The 18214-nt window shown below is 47.8% G+C and overlaps 2 protein-coding genes across 2 annotated transcripts in view; one reads left to right on the forward strand and one right to left on the reverse strand.

Annotated features, from left to right (window-relative positions):
• NTRK1 (neurotrophic receptor tyrosine kinase 1) overlaps nt 1–12278 on the reverse strand; it is a 35332-nt gene extending 23054 nt beyond the window's left edge. The window contains exons 1-4 of the mRNA XM_069107556.1: nt 12047–12278; nt 7093–7167; nt 6859–6930; nt 5245–5313 (exon numbers count right to left, since the gene is read on the reverse strand). Coding sequence (XP_068963657.1) covers nt 5245–5313; nt 6859–6930; nt 7093–7167; nt 12047–12267 — 437 coding nt within the window. The 5' untranslated portion in view covers nt 12268–12278. The remainder of the gene's footprint in view (nt 1–5244; nt 5314–6858; nt 6931–7092; nt 7168–12046) is intronic.
• A 2678-nt stretch (nt 12279–14956) lies between these two features.
• INSRR (insulin receptor related receptor) overlaps nt 14957–18214 on the forward strand; it is a 32993-nt gene continuing 29735 nt past the window's right edge. The window contains exon 1 of the mRNA XM_069107573.1: nt 14957–15631. Within this exon, the coding sequence (XP_068963674.1) occupies nt 15547–15631 (85 nt within the window). The 5' untranslated portion in view covers nt 14957–15546. The remainder of the gene's footprint in view (nt 15632–18214) is intronic.

Below are 18214 nucleotides of genomic sequence, written 5' to 3' on the forward strand. Positions count from 1 at the left end.
TATATAGCACCTTTACAAAAATGGAGCATGTATTAGGGCATAAAAACCTCATGAATAAATGAAGAAAAGCAGAAATATTAAACACATCCTTTACTGACCACAATGAAATTAAAAATATTTGATAAAGCGCTTTTAAGAAATAATTAAAATTAATTGGAGATTAAATGTATTAACCCTAAAGAATTGGTGGGTCAAAGAACAAAACTAGATAATTTCATCAAAGAAAATGACAAAGAGACAACACACCAAAATGTATAAGATGCAGCTTCATTTCTAAACCCTTTCATCAATTCAACAAACATTTTAAAGTATTTACTATATACAAGACACTGTGCAAGTCATCGAGGATTCAGAAACAAAAAGAAAACAGTCTTTGCCCTCAAAGAGCTTACATTCTCCTGGAGGAAGCAACAGGCACAGAAGGAAGTAAATATAATTTATATTCAAAGTAAAGAGAAAGTGGTTTCAAGAGACAAAGAGTGGGGGCGGCTAGGTGGAGCAGTAAGTAAAGCCCAGCCGTGGAGTCAGGAGGACCTGAGTTCGGTTCCAGCCTCAGACACTTAACACCCACACCAAAAAACTAGCCGTGTAACCTTGAGTAAGTTACTTAACCCCAATTGCCCTCCAAAAGGCAAAAAAAAAAAAGAGAGAGAGAGAGAGAGAGAGTGCTAATAATCGGTGGTGGTGTTGGGAAAGGCCTTATGGCAGAGGTGGCACCTGAGTTAGGCTCTGAAATATTCTAATAGGCTGAGGTGATGGAGTGTATTCCAGACATGGAAGACCACTTGTATGAAGTCTGAGAATCAGTTAACAAGCACTAAGCATTTTTTACTATGTACCAGGCCCTGAGGATACGAAGAGAGGCAGAAAGTATGGAATTTGCCATCAGAAGCTCACATCTTAATGCAGGATACAACATGCAGATCACTATGTGCACGCAAGCTATACAGTGTAATTGGAATCTCAGAGGAAAGGCACTGGACAGGTGAGGTAGAGGTGAGAAGGGAAAGCAGTCAATACAAAGACATGAACTTGGGAGAAAGAATGTCCTGTGCCTGGAACATCAAGGGCAGTTGAAACACAGAGTCCAACAGAGGGGCACAAAGTATAAGACTGAAAAGGCAGGAAAAGGGTCCAGGTTGTGAAGGGTTTTAGATGATAAACAAAAGATCTTATATTTTATCCCTGAGACAATATGGAGCCATTGTAATTTATTGAGCAGGGGAGGGGCGTGATCTGTGTTTTAGGAAAATCACTTTGGCAGCTGAGTGAAGGACAGCTTGGGGGCAGCAAGGTGGCTCAATGAATAAAGTACCATCCCTGGAGTTAGAAGGACCTGAGTTAAAATCTGACCTTAGACACTTATTAGCTGTGTGACCCTGGGGAAGTCACTTAACCTCAATTGCCTCCAGAAAAAAGAAGGCTGGCTTGGGGGAGAGACTTGAGGGCAGGGAGGTCAATGAGAAGCCCCCTTGCTAATCCTGGCAAGAGGTGATGAGGGCCTGAAATAGGGCTGTAGCTGAGAGAAAGGGGTATATATGAGAGACCTTGTGAAGGTAAAAATGATAGGATTTGATAATGGATTGGCTATGTAGGATGAGAGTGAGTAAGGAGTCAAGACCAACACTTGAGGTTGTGAGCCTAAGTGACTGTGAGGATGGCAACAATCTCAAGAGTAACAGGACAGTTGGAAAGAGGGAAGGTGTGGGGGAAAGATAAGTTCTGTTTTGGATATTCTGGTGTTTGAGACACCTATGGGACATCCAGTTCTAGAGGTCCAAAAGGCAGTCGGTAACATAGGGCTGGAGCTAGGACTGCATAGATCGATTTGGGAATCATCTGCATAGAGATGGTAATTAAGCTCATGGGAGGTGATAAGGTCACCAAATGAGATCATGGAGGGAAAAGAGAAGACTCAGGCCTCGAAGGTCACCTACAGTTAGATGGCCGTGCTTATATATTACCTGAAGGATGATCCATCAAAGGAGACTGAGAAGAAGCAGTCAGATAGGTAGGAGGAGAACCAGGAGAAAGCAGAGTCGCAAAATCAGGAGAGGAAAGAATATCCACAGGGAGATGGTCAAGAAAGATGAGCACTGAGAAAAGGTCATTAGATTTGGGTTTCCGTTTTTTGTTTTTTAGAGGCAATTGGGGTGAAATGACTTGCCCAGGATCACACAGCTAGGAAGTGTTTGAGGCTGGATTTGAACTTAGGTCCTCCTGACTCTAGGGATGGTTCTCTATCCCCTGCACCACTGAGCTGATCTCCCCCCATCCCCCCCAAAATTGACAATTAATTGACCCCTGGTAATTTTCAAGAGTGTAATTTCAGTTAAATGGTGAGGATGGAAGTTGGATAGCTGCACATTTAGAATCAAATGAGAGGAAAGGAAGTGGAGGCACAGATTGTGAAGGCTTTTTCAAAGAGTTTAGTCATGAAAGGGAGAAAATCTATAAGAGGATAGTTAATAGGGATGAACAAGTCAAGGGAAGGTTTGTTTAGTTTATTTTTTTTAAGGATGGGAGAGACATAGGTATGTTGGTAGGTAGCAGAGAAAGGATTGGCAGAGAGGGAGAGATTGAAGATTAGAAAGTGGAGATGATGGTTAGGACAATCAGTGAGAAAAGATGCATGGACAAGACCAAGGGTGCACATAGAGGGATGTGCCTTGGCAAAGAGAAGGGTCCTCTTCGTTTGAGACAGGAGTAAAGGAGGACATACTGGACGAAGACATCTGAGTGAAGTGAGATGAAGAAGGGAGAAAAGGGAGTTTGAGGGGAACACAATACAATAATCATAATAGCTAGCATTTATATCAAACTTATGGACAGCTAGGTGGCACAGCGGATAGAGCCCAGGGCTTGAAGTCAGGCAAACTCAACTTCCTGAGTTCAAATCCAGCCTCATACGCTTCCTAGCTGTGTGACCGTGGGCAAGTCACTTAACCCAGTTTGCCCCAGTTTCCTCATTTGTAAAATGAACCTGAGAAGGAAATGGCAAATCACTGCAATATCTTTGCCAAGAAAATCCCAAATGGAATCAGACATTTGGGTATGACTAAAACAACTGAACAAGAACAAAATATTGCACTTTAAGGTTTAAGGTTTTACCTCCTTTGATCCTCATCACAAACCGGTAAGTGCTATAGATACCATTGCCTTTTTTATAGACGAGGAAACTGGAGCCCAGGAAGGTTGTGACTTCCCAGGGTCTCCCAGCTAAATAAATGTCTGAGGTAGGATTTGAACTCAGGTCCTCCTGACTCCAAGGCCAGTGCTCTATTCACTTCTATAGAAATTTGAGTTTTAAATTTTCTTCCCTCCCTCTCCTCCCCACTCCCCAAGACAAAGTGCAATCTGATATAGGTTCTACATATACATTCATATTAAGCACATTTTCACATTAGTCACATTATAAAGAAGAATTAAAATCTGACTTCCTTTAAATCCCAACTAAAATCTCATCTTCTACTGAAAGCCTTTCCCACCCCCTCTTAATTCTTATGTCTTCCCTCTGGTAATTATTTTCTCTCTATCCTGTATATAGCTTATTTGTTCATATTTATCTATATGTTGTCTCCTCATTACATTATAAGCTCTTTGAGTACAGGGTTTATCTTTTGCCTCTTTCTTTTTTTGTCCCCAGTGCTTGGCTCATAGTAGGTGCTTAATAAAGGTTAATTCATTGGCTGATTGATTCATGCACACTATGTCCCATCCAAACTGACCTTCCCACTGTTCCTCATACACAACACGCCCCCCATCTCTTCCCATGCCTCTACCTCAGAGAATCCCTAATATCCTTCAAAGCTCAGCTCAGGGTCAACTTCCTGCACATGAGAAGTTTAATGACTTTTCATTGTATTAGCTTTGTATACATACTTAAATATGTACATGTTGTCATTCCCGTCATCCCCCAATTGAATGCAAGCTCCTTGAGGGCAAGAACTATTTCATTTTTTAAAATTTGTATCCCCTGGGGGCAGCTAGGTGGCACAGTGAATAGAGCACGGACCTGAGTTCAAATCCGGCCTCAGACACTTAACACAAAAACTAGCTGTGTGACCTTGGGCAAGTCTCTTAACCCTAATTGCCCTCCAAAAAAGCAAAAAAAAAAATTTGTATCCCCAGGAGATTCTTTAATCAGTCAGTCAGTAAACATTTATTAAGAACCTTCCTAGTGCCAGGCACTATGCTAAGCTTTGGGGATACAAAAAGAGGCAAAAGACAGTCCTTGCCCTCAGGGAGCTTATCCTCTAATGCAGTTTTTTTTGGTTTTTTTGGAGGAGGAAGGTAGGACAATTGGGATTAAATGACTTGCCCAAGGTCACACAGCTAGTTTTTGTGTTGTGTCTGAGGTTGGATTTGAACCCAGGTCTTCCTGACTCCATGGCTGGTGTTCTGTTCACTGGGCCACCTAACTGCCCCTCTAATGGATTTTTAAGATTATAAATTACACATGCTGCCCATCTCCTGACATGGAGTGAGGGATTCAGAGTGCAGACTGAGATATAGATTATTTGGGGCATTACCAATGCAGAAATTTGTTTTGATTGAGTATAGTATACATGTTTCTAACAGGAATTTTGTTCTTTTTTTTCTCAGTGGAGGTGAGAGGGAGAGAATTTGAACCTAAAAATAAAATTAAATTGAATTTTTTTAAAAAACACTGTTTCAGAGCAGATTATTCTCTGATCTGCTTGAGTTTCCTCATTCCTATGCCAGTGAAATCATCAAATAAAAGAAAAAAAATTTCTCAGGTGGTATCTCAGCCTCTTACATCTTACACAATAGGGATCATGCTTTATCTAAACATTTTGATCTCTGAAGCACCTAGCCCTAGCCCAGAATACTGCTCACAATAGATGTTTAGGGAAAATTTATTCATTGTAAATGAACTACCCAATCACCCTCCAGTCCTGAGAAGGAAGACTCTCAGGAGTGGTAGCTCTCCATCCTGTGTACATGATACTACCAGTAATTTGGGAACCACACAGCAAGTCACAGAGACCCCCACCTGGAGGGTCACTGTCACTGGGTGGCTACAGGCAGTCCCACTTGTCAACACCCAGCATTCAGCACCCAAACCCAGGCCCCTCACTGGGCCATACCTGCAGTCACAAACTCATAATCACACACAAAATAAATCCCATCTAGTGAGCAACACCTCCCAAACCACTCCCCACACATACATTTACATATAGCCTCCTTCGGATATGCTCCTATACAAGCCCTGGTACTTACAGTTCCTGCAGAGAAAGGCCCTGAACAGTTTTCCAAGAGAGTGAGTTCAGTGCATTGGAAGAAAGATTCCTGTAGGAGAGAAACAAGCCTTACTCCTAGTTTCCCTTCTCAGCCTTCTCTAAATGTAGAATTTAACACCTGACTGCTCTTGGACACCTTCCCCCCACCCTGTCTACCATACCCCAAACTCAGGCACTTAAGAAATCATTTCTGTGTTAGGAGATTCCTGCCCTTCTGACCAGCACCACAAGGGTTAAACCCCCCTTCACTCCCTCCCCTAGACCCCCAGGGGAGGGGGGATCTGAGGGAACAGCCGGCTCCCCCTCCCCCACCTAGCCCCAGCTGGCAAAGTGCTAAGGCCACAGCTGGGGAGTGGACAGGAGGGGGTCCATCTGTACTCCTCCTTCCCCCCACCCCACTGTCAGGGACCAGATGGGGAGGGGAAAAGAGAGAGAACATCTAAGTCTTCACCCCCCCCCCAAAAAAAAAAACCTTTGCACTACGTAACTTGAAGCATTCTTGCAGACTGGAATCAGCCTCCCTCAAAGTACATATCCCTCCCTTCCTTGGTCTTGGTCCCTCTGCTTCTGAGAGTCTTGTCCCATCCCCCAACCCCTTCTCTCCACCTGTCTGATGCTCAGTCCTGTAAAGGGGGGGGATAAGACAGATCTTATGATGCCTCCCTTCAAAGCCTCTGAAACTTTAGAGGAAGTTCAGGGCTGGGAAAACAGCACGCACACACACACACACACACACACACACACACACACACACAGCCTTACAGGAGAGGGGAAGAATCTACAGAGAATGTCCTAGGTAAGAAGGGGGATGGCTGAAGTCTAGACCTTCCTCCGTGCAGCTTCTTGAGATATCTCTGATATTTCAAATCAGAAGACGTATCAGTATCTCTATCCTCAGACTATGCTCCTTGTTAAGAAACACCTCTGAAAAATGGTCTGGGTCTCAGCTTCAGGTGTTGCCCCCTTCCCACTTGGACCATTTCTTTACAGGGATACCAGTGGAACTCTCTTACCCCTGATCTCCTTTCTTACAGAAGGGGAAAGATAATGGTACAAGTTAGATACAATGAGAGAGATTTTCTGTGACCACCCCTCACGTATACCTTGGGGCTTAAATGACACTTTTCCCATTTGGAAGGCCAAGGGCAGGGGCTGGGGAGACAGAGATTCCCAGCACGGGAGTCCAGGACACCTCTCTCTACCTCTTTCTCCTCCCCTAACCTGGAGACCCAATTAGCTCCTAAAGAAGAGAAATGGTTGGAAGAACCCACTTGGGAGCTGACGCCACAGCTCAAAGCAGGAAAACGGGAATTCAACAAAGATGTGCAACTGATTGGGTAAGTGGGGGAGAGTTTCAGAGATTTCCATCTCTGAAGAGTACGAAGAAGAGGGACCTCCTAGCAGAGTCATTCAGAACAAAAGCGGAGGAAGGGGCTAGAGGAGCTAGGGAATCTCAGGACTCTGATTTGGGTGTTCACGCTGTCAGGATGATCCCTCTGCCCTTTTCCACTCAGAGCTGAAGGCCCGTTAAGAGTCCCCAGGAGTCCTTCTTCAAGACTCCCTTACAGAAGGACCTAGGTATGCTGGTACTCACAGTCGGCTCAGCCGAGGGGTGAATCGAAAGGCATCTGGGGCTACCGATCGGAGACCACTGTGTACAATGGTGCTGTAGGAAACAAATCGGGGTTAGTCCCACCCAGAGGATGCCTGATGCTCTTTCTCGACTCTCCAGCTCCTCCTGTCTGCTCCCTGACTGGTCCCGCACCCCCAGCCCCTCTCTCTGGAGCCCCAACCCTTCCTTCCCTCCCGTTCCATCCCCTCCCCTCACAGATTCCTCAGCTCTCTCAGGACACTCAGGTCAGCAAGGCTCAGATGCTTCAGATCCTTCTGGTTCTCAATGTGGCTATGGGGAAAGAGAAAAGATGGCAGAATTAAGATCTCTCTCTTTCTCTTTTTTTATTTTTCAGATGAAGAGACTTTGGTCCAATTCATACATAGTACATGGATTCACATATGTACCTTCCCTTCTAGGCACACATATTTTAGTACACATAGTCTCAGTTCCTGTAATGGAGAGGCCTTAACCCCTCCTTCAAAAGCCTAGTTCCCAGCTTTGTCCTTGCTGAGAGCTCTGTATTCCTTTACCCTCTCCCTAGTCTCTCCCGACACACTAGCCCGTTCGAGTTCCAACATTCTCCAACGTGTTTATACATCCCTCTCTCACACAGGTAAATAACACACCTGTTCATGTGTCCTTTTTTTGTAGGTACTCACCCATACCTGTACATTTGTATCTGCACAGATATGAAGGCATTGCTTGTAAGTAATAAGGACGAGACCCATGATTTAATCTGTACAAGAAAGGTGAGGAGACTCCCTCTCCCAATGCGGGTCAGCACTTTTTTTTTCTGTATTTTCTAGTCTAGTTTTCAGCCTAGTATTTTTCTGGTTAAATTGACTTGTCCTGAGTCACACGGCCAAAATGTGTCAGAGGTAAGACTCAAACCCAGGTCCTGTTGGCATCAAGGTTAGTTCTCTATCCATTATGCCATACTGCCTCCCTCAAGGGAGGCAAGAATCATATTTTGGACCAGATCTGTGATTGCATTGGCAAGAAGAACTATGAGTGAGTCAACATTCTCTGCCAATGAAGATTGGCACAATTCTAGTCTTTGAGGGCTGCGCACAGCATTTAGAGACTAAGTAATGGCCCAGGTTGCTCAGTCAGGATGTGTACAAAGCAGGATTTGAACCCATTGTTGTTTTTTTTATTTCTGAGGTCAGTTCTTTACCTGTTTTTCCATGATGCCTCTCAAATAAGTGGATACTATTTATTTTTAACGTAGCAAAATTATACCTCTATGAGTAAAGGATGAGACTGAAGCTGTGATTCCTCCCTTGGAATAGGGAGCTCTAGCCTGGGGACTTTCTCTACCAATGCAGATCAGTGCCTGGGGCAGAGAGAGGTTAAGTAATTTGCACAGGGACACATAGCCAAGAATGTCACAGGTGGGTCCTGAGCCCAGACCTTCCTAGCTTCAAGGTCAGCTCCCTATCCACTATTCCATGTTAATTCTCCAATAATAATACAAATGCACACAAGGCTTTAAGATTTGCAATAGTAACTTAATATAATTATTTCATTTGAATCTAACAACAGCTGTGTAAATTAGATATAGGTAAATTATAAACCTATAAAACAAATAGGTAAAATTATTCCCATTTTATAGATGAAGAGACTGAGACTAGAGAAGTGGAGTTATTTGCCCAGGCTCTTCATCAAATAGCTAGTGTCAGAGATGAGACTCCAGGACCATTGATTTTTCCATTGAACCATGCTTATTCTCCGGAGCCCCCTCAGGGTGCAACCTCTACTCCCGGGACAAGTCCTTGGATAAATCAGTGGGAATATAGGGGAAGAGGGGAAGCCTGCTACCTAGTGCCCCAAGATTGTCCCTTCCCTCTGCCCCTCCATAGAACCCTGCCTCAGAGGGTGTAGGGAGAGACAAAAAAAGAGAAAAGAAAACACAGAAAAAGGCAACAGTCGACCGGGAAATTGAGGATAGAAGCAAATAGAGGAAGACAAAGAGACCTGGTCAAAGGAAGCTGGATTCCAGGTGTCTACCTACCTAAATTCCTCTTCATCCTACCCCACCCCAGAGAGGGTCCTTGGAATTCATTGTGGCAAAGCATGTTGGTCAATTCCAGAGAAATCCTAATCTCATCATAAGCCCCTGAGTCACTCTACCCTGAGGCCTGGGGGTGGTTATTCTCAGAATCCTTCCTCACCCTCGACAACATTCTCCACCCTTTCTTCCCTCAAAGGAGGAAGGGTATAGGAGATTGAAGAGCCCAGAATTGTCTCCTCTCCCCCAAGAGCTCTCTAGCTGCCTCCCCCTTCCCCTCCATGTTTCCCTAGTCTCATCTCCCCCTAATATTTCTCTAGTCTCTCTTCTCCATATCTTCACTCCCATATCTCCCTTTCTTTCCCAGGATTCTCCCATTCCACCCCTCACACTACATTCCCCAAGCCCTTGCCCCACCCTCTCTCTCAAGGCCCCACTCTATCAGTGTCCCTAATCCCTGTCCCTGTCCCCCAGCCCCCCCCCCATCTCGATGCATTTCTCGCTTGCCCTTGGCCAGATGCCCAGACACCTCGATCCCTATCCTATCTCACGAGCCCCTGCCCAGCATTCAGAGGAAAGTGGGGGCCCAGAAACAGAGGCTAAGGGAAGCAGGCAGAATGGGGTTGCCAGGCAGCAGGAGCTAGGAGGCCCCTAGTTCACTTTTACTTGTATTGTATTTGCCTATTCCCAACAATATCAACTCATAATTAGCTCTGCCAGGGAGACCCAGGAGTTCTGCCACCCAGTACCTCTGGCTTTTCTGAGGGAGGAGGATTTCTCATCAAACTCCAGTCTCCACATCACCCCTAAAGCAGATACCCCTTTTCCATCCCTATATGGACAAGATGATTAGAAATCACCAGACTGCAGGGGCTGGGTAGAGAACCTTCACCTGGGAGTCTGAGTTCCTTAGCTAAAGTAATGAGGACCTAGCAGCCTGAGATTCCCCTTATGAAGGTCTAAGTCAGGGTTGGGTTCAAGTCCTGCACTCTACTACTGTGTGACCTTAATCAACTTGTTTCCTTTCTCTGGGCCTCAGTTTTCTGATTTGTAGAATGGGGGCATTTGACTGGATTGTCTTTAAGGGCCCTTCTGGATCTTAACATTCTAGTTTCTATAATTGTGTGAGTCCTGGGTGCAGTGCCTTCCTTCCCTCTCTCCCCCACCCTTGGCTGGAGATGTAAGACAGCAAATACAATGCTGAAGAAGAGGCTAGGTAGAAGATCCCATTTCCTTTTCTCTCCTCCATTCCTTCACTCTTGTGGAGGGTTACTGAAAAATACTGGAGAGAAAAAAAAATATTCCAGCTAATTACTGCAATTGTGCTGCCTTGCTTATCCTTTCAGGTATCTGAGTGATTTTCACACAGTTGCTACAGAATATCTGGGCATCTTCTAGCACGTTAGGGTACTTTCCATGTACTCACAGTGCCATACAATACTAGAGGACATTCTCAGCAAACCCTTCCATATTCTAGAGAATTTCCTCCCTGACTATAAAATAAAATATTAAAAAATGTAGTCACTATAAAATACTCAAGTACCTTCCAGTCAATCATGCCAGGACATTTTCAAACTATGTATCTTATGTACTATGGGATAGACAAGTATGCCCCCCACCCAGCCTCCAGCAGCTGTTAAAGGAAAATGGGGTATTTCCAGTCAGTTACTACTGCGTATATTTGCTGCTTTTGCAGACACCTCAAGGACTCCTCCTTCCTTCCTTCTCCATAGATTTCCTTAGAGGGCTCACTCTGGGCCTTACTCTTACTTTCTGTCAGCTGCCTGGTTCCCCCTCCAGGCTAATGAATCTAGGTCCTGAGTGGAGGGAGGTAATGGGGGGGGAAGGAAGGAGAGAGAGACAGAGAGAGAAAGGGAAGGAGGGACAGAGAGAAAAAAAGACAGAGACAGAGGAGAGACAGAGACAGAGAGAGAAGGAGGGAGAGAGACAGAGAGATAGAGACAGACAGAGAAAAGACAGAGGAGAGGGAAGGAGGGAGACAGAGAGATAGAGAGACAGAGAGGGAGAAGAGACAGAGAGAGGGAGAGAGAGAGAGAAGAAATACCAAGGAGAGGGTTAGAACATTCTTTTTCCACTGTAAGCACCTTTACTTCATCATGGTCAGGAGAAGCCAGGAGACCGCAAGTCATTCCTGAAAAGGGGGTGGGGACAAGGGCCCTTCAGATTGGAAGCTAGGTGGGGTGGAGACCTGATACATTCCCTTCTACCTTCTTTCCCCCAAGCACTGAGACATGTGAACTCTGTCTTACCAAAACAACAAGCTTTTCCCAGTCTTTTGTGGGCAGTGTCACTATGGAAGAAAAGGGCCACATACAAGCTGGCATTAACTGGAGCTGCTCAAAGCAGAAAAGCAGGGGAGCTGGGGAGGGGTCAGGGAGTCACTAGCGGAGGGGGCTAAAAGGACACTAAGGAAGGGGGAGGAAGGTATGGGGACAGCAGGAGAAAAGGGCAGGGGACTGAGAGGAGCACTGAGAGAGGAGGACAGAGAGCTGGAGGGAGTCCCAGGAGAGAAGTGGGTTGGAGGGACACCAGGAGAGAAAGGCAGGGGGCTAAAGGGAAATAGGACAAGACAGAAATACCAGATGAGAAAGAGGCTGAGGGAGAGGAGAGGATCTTGGGGAGAGGGACAGAGGCTGAGAGGACCCCAAGGAAAAGGGGCAGGGGCTGGTGTATCAACTCTTAGAGCATCCTCTGCTCCTTACTGCATACTGTCTATGCCTGGTTTGGGAGTCTTGAGCTCCTGGTAAGCCTCCAGAGTTGGGGGTGGGGGTGGGATACTGTTTCTAGGCATGAGTTTAATTCAAAAATTCTGCTGTTGGAAAATCTCATTGCTTCCCACTCTAACCCTTACTACCAGACGGAAGCCCCAAGGTGCAGGAGAAAAAAGAAGTTACCTTCGGCAAGGTACCCCACTAGTCTTTGCCCACAGGAGTGCCCACAAGGCTTGAAGGCGCAGCACCCAGATTCCGGGGTTACAGGGGGCAGAAATCCCAACCTCTCTTCCCATTCTGTATCAGGGACCACCTGCTGGTCACACCACCCTGCCAGGGAAGCTCCAAGTCCATGCCTCCCCCCAGCCTCCCTGCCCAGCTTTAGCTCTCCAATGCCCATCCCTAATGCCCAGTGGGCACTCACAGCTCCGTCAGGTTCTCCAAGCTTGTCAGGTTCTCCAAGCTTGTCAGGAAGCCAAAGCTGGTGAGAGCTCCTGGCTTCGTGCAGAGCAGCCCTGAGGGGCCAAAGGGGCAGCAGGCATGGGGGCAGTGGGCAATGCCCGAAGGCACCAGAAGCAGCCAGGCTAGCAGGGCCCAGGGGCAGCCCTGCCTGCCAAGCTGCCCGCTCCTCCCGGCTCTGAGCATCTCCCCCTCACTGCCTCGGCCAGCCTGACTGCACTCACCCAGCTGCTCCCAGCCCAACCTCCCCCCACCCACCCCCAACATGTGGACGGGGCTGCTTTAAAGGGACAGCCGTCTTAAAGGGGAGGAGCTGGCTCTGCCCCTCTCCCCCAATATCCCTCAGCCTCTGTTCCTCTCCATGAGTACTCCTCAGCCCTCTCCCTTCTCTTTCTGTCCATCCCCCACTCCTGTCCATTCTCTTGTGCCCCCTGCCCCCTTCACCAGAGTCCCTCAGGCTCCTGCACCTCTCCTTCAATGCCCCCAGCCCCCTCCTCTTTCCCATCATCCCTCCCAGTGACCCCTCAGCCCCCTACCTTTCCCATAGTATTCTTTAGTCCCCTTCTCTCCCCTAACCCTTCTCTCTTGGTCTTGCCTCCTCCCTCAGCACCCCTTATTCCCTCCCCACCCCTCAGTGCCCCTAGACCCCACCCCTCTCTCTCAGTATACACCCCTCCTCCTCCCACAATATACCCAGCAGCTTCTGCTTTCTCCCCCAGTTTCCCTTTACCCCCTCCCCTCCTCTCTATGCTCTCTTCCTCTAGGTCCCCCCCCTCCCCGGCTCTTGCCCTTTCCCCTTATGTCCTCCCCTCTAGGGGCTATTATTCCTCCAGGGGTCTCTCCACCTGTGTATTCCTGGGACATGTAAATAAGTTTCTGTGGACTTAGCTCTTTTTGGTTAACAAGGCCAGGCTGGGAAGCTAGCTGGTTGCTTCCCCACCCAAGACACAGCTGCATTATTGCACCTCAATAGGGATCCCAGGGCTGGAAAAAGATCGGAACCCAGTGCCCCTGTCATCATGCTAGGCATCCTCTGCCTCCAATTCCCTAAGGGATTTGGTGGGGAGGGGTCGTGGACTTCATCCCTTAGTGATGATCTCGAAGATCTTTTTCAGAAAGGAAAAGAGAGAACTGGAAGCAAGGGGAATTGAAGTGAGAACGTAGGAAAACGAGGGAGGAGAGACCAAAGAGGAAGAGGCAGAGGTAGGGAAGAGGTCTCCCCAAAACGGTCAGCCAATGTCAGATTTGAGCTGCGCCTACATCGGGGAAGGGCGTCCACCTTGCTCTCCTTAGAGTGGCCACGGGGTGGCGCCAGAGGCGCGTGTGTTTCTGCTTTTAGGCTAGGGTAAGCCTATGAACTTGATCCTGTGATTTCATCTGTTAAGAACTCCCGGATGAGAAACTCCCTCTGCAGTTGCAGATCAGCACCCCCTCTGCTATGTATATAGTTTTAGACGAATAACCTGGAAGTTCTCAGAAGTTAAATGACTTGGCCAGGGTCACACAGCCAGTAGTATAGGAAGGAGGTGAGCCTTGAATCCAGGTTTTCCCGACTTGGAAGTTGCCCTTCCATGTATTTTTATTATGTCAGTCGGTCAGAAAGCATTTATTAAAAAAAAAAAGAATGCATGTATCTCAACACAAGCTATACAGTGTCAAGTCAAGAATCATTAAGCCCCACTATGTGCCAGGCCTGTGCCAGGAGCTGGGGTATCCTAGAGTCCTAGTTCAAACGGAGCATTTTAGTGTTTTAAAAAACGCTTTTCCTACAACTCTGAGAGGTAGAGACTATTTTACAGATGAGAACACTGAGAAGAGAGATTTGCTCAAGGTTATGCAGTTAGGACATGGCAGGTGAAGAACTCGAACCCAAGTCCTCTGATGCCCAAAGCTGAGGGTCTTGCCACTACATCTACTATGTTGTGCTTGTGTTTGGGGCGGGGAAAGGGGTCCCTTGCAGGATGTGGGGAGTGGTTGAGGGGCAGGGAGGAGGATGCCAGCCCCAGGTTCTCGCTAGGAAGGAAACGGCCTAACATTACGAGGCAAGCAGGGAAGGGGAGGGAAGGGGATCAATCGCCGGCCAGTACAGAGGCGCATCGATTTCCACGCGGAGAAATTAATAGGTCTTCTCTTGGCCCCTCGAAGGGCCGGGGCTGCGGGCCAAGCCAGGCTCTGCTTACGCCCAGCAGCCTCTAGTATCCCTCCTCCAGAAACACCGGCTCTGTCTCTGCACCCCAGCTGGCAGCCCTGGAAAGCCCGCCTGGGTTCCCTCCCTAGTGTCTGCCGCTATCCATGCACTCCCAAGAACTGGGAGCGAGGGCGTGGGGCGCTACCCTTCTTAGCACCGTTGATCATCCCAAGGTAGCTTCGGAGAAGCAGGCTTTTCTAAGGAAGCTGGGGTTGGGACGGGGGGGGAGGGAGAGGGCACCGAGGTGCATCGCGCCCTCTGACGTCCCCCATTGACTTCCCAAAGTCTTCTTGCGTGGCCGCTCTTCCCTCTGCCCGCTCCCAGTGTCCCAAAGACCACATCTCTGCCTCTCTTCATCAGTGTCTCCCCAGCCTGTCTCTTCCTGACTTTCCTCCTTTCTTACCGAGTCAAACCCTCCAGCCCCACCTAAGGAGATGAGTTGTTATTAGATGAGCTTAGGATTTCCTTGATGCCGCTGTCAGAAAGTGTCTTCTGGTTGCGTTTGGGGTTGGGATATTTTCTCTTGGCCTCCAGTCCAAATCTTGCACCCCCTCACCTCTGCCCTTTGGCCTTATTTTCCCAACAGACATGTTCCCCATGCAGAGTCGCACCCTCCTCCCTCAGTTGTCAGGCTAAATATTTTGACTTCACTGGAAAGAGAGGGATGATGGGGAGGTGAAGCAAGAGGGGGCAGTGTACCTCCCCCCACTACCCCATTGCCCTCAGACCAATGGGCTTTAGGACCACAACTGGAGGCCGGCAGGGGGTTTCCAGTTCTCTGCCTGCCCAGCTTCTTTGCCTCTGGCCCCTAGAGATTCCACAGAGAGAGAGACAACTCCAGACTGATTGAGACATAAGCCCTGCTCCATCACCACCGAGGTCGTGCTTCCCCAGTGCTCCCCAGCCCCATTCCTTCTCAATTGAGCCCTAATCTGTGCTTTCTGTGTGTCTCTGTCTCTGTCCCTGTCTCTCTCTCTCTCTCTGTCTCTCTGTCTCTGTCTGTCTCTCACACACACAGTCTTCTCTAATTCCATCCTTGTCACTTCTCAGTCCCTGAATTTTGGGGTTTTCCCTCATCTCTATACCTTTATTATTTTCTTAGTTTCTGATACTGTTTTTCTCCTTGTGTCTTTCTGTCTCCATGTTTTGAGTCACTCAGTGACTCTGTCTCTCAGGCTACTCTCAGGCAACCCTTTGCATGTCCTGCCCCCAACCTCTACCCCTACCAGGCTGGATAACACGGAGCTGGGGCTGGGTGTGGGCTCAGGGCCAAGACAATGACAGCACCCAGCTCTTGGCTCTGGGGATCTTGCCTGCTGATGAACTTCCTCCCTTTGGGATTTGGCCTGGATACTCCAGAGGGTGAGTCCTCATCACCTTCTCCCAGAGCTGGGAGACAGGACACATGGGTTCTTCTCTTGAACTTGGCCTTGTTGCTGTTGTCTCTGAGAGCAGTTAAAAGGGCTTAGCTTGAATTCCTCGAAAGGAGAGTGGCCAGCTCTTTGAAGGGGGCTTGTGGCTTCCTCTCTGGAGTAATTGTCAGCAGGAGCCAGAAGATGATCTTCATTCTAGATGGAATATCCATGATCCCAGAGCCAGGGTGAGAATGGAGGACAGAGGGCTTAGAAATTCCTTGTCTCTGATATGGATCATGTAGAGGAAAGAGCACTTGGTTTAAACCCAAGCTTTGGTACGTGTTACTTGTGTGATGGTGGGTGAGTGTTAACTGTTGTGACCCCGAGTTTCCTCATCTATTGATACAGCTCCAATTTATGCTGCGCATCTCATTTGTACATAGTTGTTTGCATGTTGTCTCCCCTCTCATAGCCGACTATGAGCTTCTTGAGAGGAGGGAATGTTTATTGCATTTCTTTGTATGCCTAGCGCTCAGCATGGTGGTTAACACGTATTATGGTACTTTGAGGTCTGCAAAACACTATACAAATGTTACCTCATTTGATCTTCACAACAACCATGGGGAATAGGTGCTATTACTATCTCCATTGTACAGAAGAGGAAACTGAGGCAGATAGCGGTTAAGCGACTTGTTCCAGTTAACATCTGAGGCTGGATTTGAACTCAGTTATTCTTTATTCTAGGTCAGCACTCTACCCTACTCACAGCACTCTACTCACCTCGCTGCCTAGGGGGCACATAGTAGGCTCTCAGAAATGTTCATTGACTGACTAGAAGTCCTGTAAGGGCCATTCTAGGTCTAAATCCACGGAGGGGGGAGCTAAGGAAAGATCAAAGAAGAGGCAGGACTGAGACACAAGAAAGAGAAAGATAACAAGCCAAGATCAAGAGAGACAAGTGGCTAAGCGGAAAGGCAATGGGAGGGAAGTGGGGGGACGGGGACAGGACAATAAAGGCAGACAGCTGTGTCCAAGAACAGGAGCATGATAAGGGTGACTCATTTCTATAACAATTTCCTCCCAACAACTTTGTGAAGTAGGTTTGCATTTAATATCATCTCCATTTTACACATGTGGAAACTCAGGCATCAAGGGCCTTGCTTGTGATCACATAAATGTCAGAGGGAGGATTTGAACCCTGATATCCAGACTCCATACCCCATGCTCTTTCCATTATGATGCAGTGAGAGTGGAGAGGTGCCCAAGACATTCCCTGCTTCCACACCACCCCTCCATTCTCTCCCCTGTGCTTCAATCCAGTTTGAAGGACATCTTGAAGATCTAGCCTACATCCCCTCAATTGTCTCCTCTCTAGTCTGTCTCCTCCCTCAGACATAGGGAGGCAGTCCAAGGTCATGATGGGCTCTCCCCAGGCTTGGTACTAGAGGAACTGTTACCTCCCCTACCTCCCAGCCTCTCTTGGGACCACTCATCAACCTTAGTCCAGAAACGGGGAGTTGATCCCAGAATTTGTCACATAATGACTCATCCAGCCCCAGCTGTGGCCTTCTGGTAGCTCAAGATGTTCAAAGAAATAGGGCAAACTGTTTCCCCATCTGGACATGGGACTTCATAGAGTCTCAGAGATAGAAGGAACTCCTAGGACACTGAATCCCAAAGAGGGGAGTTGGCTTGTTTAAGGTCACACATGGAATCAGTGCCTAGAGCTTGGACTAGAACTGGGGCTTCTGATTGCCAGCCCAGGTCTACCCAATGTAACTGTCTCAGCATCATTGTAGAATGGAGCACTGGGTCTGGAGAGAGAGAGGTCTGGGGTTTGAACCCTGAGTCTGTGGCTTGGTCTCCATGAAACTTTGGAGATCTCTAGGGTTCCCTTCTAGTTATAAATGCTATGACCACATATGAGAGAAGGCTGAGGGCAGAAGGGAAGGAAAAGTCCTGCATCCTCCCCTTGACAAGCCACTACCAGAAGAGGGATGAAGGATAGAGGCTAAGCAGGATGGTTGAGGTGATAAATTAAATGGCTCCTTAGGGGCTACTAACCTGGGAAAGAGAGCAGATGTTTCTTCCCAGGCTGAGTCAGTTTGTCCCCACTCTCTCCAGATCCCTCTCCCCACCTCCACCCCTTGTCTTAGACTAGAAAGTTCCTATGTTTGGCATGGTGGGGTGCGGGGGGTGAAGGAGGCTGATCATGTTGACTGTAAACAACCTTCAGGTTGGGGGGAGGGAAATGGGGGATATAGGAGCTGAAGAGGAATGAAGAGATGGTATGGGATAAAATCAAAAGGAAGGGTCAGTGAGAAGTGTGGGTTTTCCCAAGACCCCCTCCTCTGGGAAGCCTTCTGTGATTGACTGCTGACTCCCCACTTCTCCACTATCTGTCCCTATCCTGGCATCTACAACTCAAATTGGTTGGTTTGTCTGCCTTTGTCTCCCTTCCTGTTCAATGTTTCTCTGTCCATGTCCTGGTTGTATGTCCCATATCTACCATCAGACTGGGGCCTCTTCAAGAGCAGGGACTGGGTTTCTTCATCTGACAGGCTGTGGGTTACTGAGGGTGGGGGCAGGG

Source organism: Petaurus breviceps, unplaced genomic scaffold, assembly GCF_028583685.1.
Source record: "Petaurus breviceps papuanus isolate PSGF00001 unplaced genomic scaffold, PetGlider_PUasm1.0 90165, whole genome shotgun sequence".
Taxonomy (NCBI): domain Eukaryota; kingdom Metazoa; phylum Chordata; class Mammalia; order Diprotodontia; family Petauridae; genus Petaurus; species Petaurus breviceps.